This window comes from Centropristis striata, chromosome 12 (assembly GCF_030273125.1).
Source record: "Centropristis striata isolate RG_2023a ecotype Rhode Island chromosome 12, C.striata_1.0, whole genome shotgun sequence".
Classification (NCBI taxonomy): domain Eukaryota; kingdom Metazoa; phylum Chordata; class Actinopteri; order Perciformes; family Serranidae; genus Centropristis; species Centropristis striata.
In genome coordinates, this window is record NC_081528.1 from 763864 (window position 1) to 767805 (window position 3942).

At 29.8% G+C, this 3942-nt stretch overlaps 1 protein-coding gene across 3 annotated transcripts in view; it reads left to right on the forward strand.

Moving 5' to 3' along the window:
* The first annotated feature begins 1143 nt into the window (after positions 1 to 1143).
* nfkb1 (nuclear factor of kappa light polypeptide gene enhancer in B-cells 1) overlaps positions 1144 to 3942 on the forward strand; it is a 41683-nt gene continuing 38884 nt past the window's right edge. For 2 of the 3 annotated variants that reach the window (XM_059346987.1, XM_059346989.1), the window contains exons 1-2: positions 1144 to 1419; positions 3682 to 3725. In XM_059346987.1, coding sequence (XP_059202970.1) covers positions 3687 to 3725 — 39 coding nt within the window. In that variant the 5' untranslated portion in view covers positions 1144 to 1419; positions 3682 to 3686. Of the gene's footprint in view, positions 1420 to 3681; positions 3726 to 3795 lie in introns of those variants that run through there. The other variant, XM_059346988.1, reaches the window with a different exon arrangement.

Genomic DNA, 3942 nt, shown 5'->3' on the forward strand with positions numbered 1-3942 from the left:
TGAGAAACTTTCTATAAATAAAGAAAAACTTTCTTGAAATTATTTTTCTCAAAATTATGAGAAACTTTCTCTAAATAAATAATAAAATGTATATATTTATAAATAAATAATAATAAAATGGTTCTTACAATTATGAGAAACTTTCTCGAGATGATTGAGATATTTTCTTAGAATAATGAGAAACTTTCTATAAATAAAGAAAAACTTTCTTGAAATTATTTTTCTCAAAATTATGAGAAACTTTCTCTAAATAAATAATAAAATGTATATATTTATAAATAAATAATAATAAAATGGTTCTTACAATTATGAGAAACTCTCTCGAGATAATTGAGATATTTTCTTAGAATAATGAGAAACTTTCTATAAATAAAGAAAAACTTTCTTGAAATTATTTTTCTCAAAATAATGAGAAACTTTCTCTAAATAAATAATAAAATGTATATATTTATAAATAAATAATAATAAAATGGTTCTTACAATTATGAGAAACTTTCTCGAGATGATTGAGATATTTTCTTAGAATAATGAGAAACTTTCTATAAATAAAGAAAAACTTTCTTGAAATTATTTTTCTCAAAATTATGAGAAACTTTCTCTAAATAAATAATAAAATGTATATATTTATAAATAAATAATAATAAAATGGTTCTTACAATTATGAGAAACTTTCTCGAGATACTTGAGATATTTTCTTAGAATAATGAGAAACTTTCTATAAATAAAGAAAAACTTTCTTGAAATGATTTTTCTCAAAATTATGAGAAACTTTCTCTAAATAAATAATAAAATGTATATATTTATAAATAAATAATAATAAAATGGTTCTTACAATTATGAGAAACTTTCTCAAGATAATTGAGATATTTTCTTAGAATAATGAGAAACTTTCTCTAAATAATGAGATATGTTCTCATAATAATGACAAACTTTCTTGAAACCATTTGTTTCTTACAGTTATGAGAAACTTTCTCTAAATAATGAGATGTGTTCTCAGAATAATGAGAAACTCTCTCCTAATAATGAGAAACCTTTGTGAAAGTATTAATTTCTTGAATAACCCGTGGTTTCCCGTCAGAGTGAGACCTCCTGCTGTTTCGTCTCCTCTCTGGACGTCACAGGGAATTTCCAGTAGGGAAGGAAATCAACTTCAACACCAACCGAGACAAACTTCACCTGCTCGAGCCGGATTACCAAACAACAACAACAACAAACAACAACAACAACAACAAACAATCTGTCGGATTAAATTAATTCAGCATCATTAAGTGTAGTGACGGCGTGTTGTGCGTCATGACGCACAGTTATTAGCTGTTGGTTTGGTTCATGGAGCCGCTGGCTGATCGAGCATGGCGCAGTGATGAGCAGCTGTAACCAGTGAAACGTCACTAACCGACTGTTAACCGACCACCTGAGCAGGTAAGAGCCGGTTAACCAGCAGCTAACTAGCTGTTAGTTGTGTTAGTGAAGCTGCTGTGGTTACAATGTGGCAGCCTGCTTTGTTATGGCATCACTTCCTTATTCACCAGGTCACTTTCTGCACCAAACCCCGTTTACAAAATGGGAACTTGACGGTTTATTTCCTGTCAGCAAACACAAAACTGTCTCACATCAGCATTAAATGTGTTTTATGTTTCTTTAATAACTGCTGGTGAATTCGGCTTGGATATAAAAGACATAAAGTCATTTTTTTTAGTCGAGGTGGGAACTTTTATTAGAGCTTCACTCGCTGGATTTCCTGCCGCAGCACTTCAATATAATAATGTTTTAGTTTCATGCAGGAATCAGCGAAACCCCGAGCAAATATTTAGATTTTATATGGTTTTTATTGAATATTTAATATAAGAGACGAGAGCTTTCCAAGCAAAAATTGCCCAAAAAAAATCTCTGTTTAATGTGATATTTTGTCAAAATGTCTCATTTTTTAAAAAATGAATAAATAATTAAATAAATGACTCAGTAAATATTTAAAGACTCATACAAATAAATTGAATAATTAAATAAAAAAATAAGTAGATGACTCACTAAATAAATGATACTTACATTTACCCCAAAAAAGTAAAATAAAGAATAAAGAAATGCATTGAAAATGTAAAAAGAAATTTAAAAAATACATAAAAATGATTAGAATAAATGAATAAAATTTAATAAACCTCAAAAATATTTTTCCCTTAATAACCCCCCCTATAAATAAATAAATAATAAAAATACATAAATTAATTAATCGAAAAAAACTTTCTGCTGCAGCACTTTTTATTAGCAGCAATAGACTAAAAAAAGCTGAAAGTTGTTAAAATTGAACTGTTTTTGTTTATTTTTTACACGCCGAATTCCTGACTGGATTATTCTGAGTGTAATATAAACTATTTTTTGTTCTGTAGGTGAAGTTTTTAAGGTGAAAAGTGCAGATTTGTTTAAATCGGCAGTTTGTTGAACCGGGTTTGGTGTTGAGCGCTAGCAGCAGCTAGCTAGTTAGCTCGGACACTTTCAGGACATTCAGTAATAAAAAGGCCGCAGACAGTCAGTCACCGTGTTATTGTCTCTGCTGTGGAGGTGTTTACTAATAACAACAGTTTGTTTATTAAACGGGACGCTTTAACCACACAAACAACAATAAAACAGCCCGGGAGGGCGAGCTAACTGTTAGCCACACGGCTAGCACCCTTCACACAGGCGCGTTCATGTGAAACCGGTGCGGGAACGCGCGCTGCCAAACAAGCAACAAGTGTCAGAAATAAAAATAAAAATAAAAAATAGATAAAAATGTAAAAGACAAAACAATAAAAATATTATTGATTTAGATTAATTCTGAAAAATACAGTTTTCTTAATTATTATTATTAAAAATTATTAACAAATAATGTTAATAATTTTGACTTAATATTTAGGTGAATGTTTGTAGTCCCTTACATTTTTTTAAACGTAAATAAATTGCACAACTAACACTGATATGATTCTGCAAAGTTATTGATTCTTTGTTTTTACCAACAGATCTGGAAAACTTAGTTTCACTACAAATAATCCTGCAATAACAACACTTTAAACCTGGTGAATAATTAATTCAGCACAGCCATAAAAAATGACTAAAATACTCCAAAACAGTCAGTCGTCTGTTGGCAGTTTATACAGCTTTACTGTCTGTAACACTGGATAAAATAGAAATATGTCATTAACACTGGTTTATAAGAAACACACACACACACACACACACACACACACACACACACACACACATCACAATCTTTTATATATATGACAAATGAGTGAATGTAATTTAATGCACTGAACAATAGAAATAACAGAAATCCATAATAAATGTAAAAAGAAAATGAAGAATCAAAGGTAAAGCAGGTAAATATATAAATATACAAGTAAAAATCCATAAACACATTAAGCAAAACAATAAATCAATAACAATAAAACTACTGTTTACAGTAAAATAAACTTTAACTTCAACATCTAACATCTGCAGAGATTAAAATCAAAATGATTAAAAGTCAGAAAATATTCAGTAAATGACGTCAAACAATGAAACATCTTTAAAATATTTCAATGAAATAATGATGATTCTTTTTTCAGATGTGAGTGTGTGTGAGTGTGTGTGTGTGTGTGTGTGTGTGTGTGTGTGTGTGTGTGTGTGTGTGTGTGAGACTAACTGTTGTGTTTGACCTTTGACCTGCAGACATCATGGCTGGAGACGACCCGTACCTCCACACCTCCAACCAGGTATCTCTCCTCATAATAATAATAATAATAATATAATAGTTTGATGTGAGTGTGTATCTGTATATATATTTATACAGATACATATATAATTAATGAATTATAAGATGGATTTCTCACAGTTTTCTGACTTCATATGAACTAAATATTAACAGAGAAGCAGATTAATCATCAGTGAAACATCCTCATCGTTAGCAGAAAGAGTTTCAGTTGAGATAAT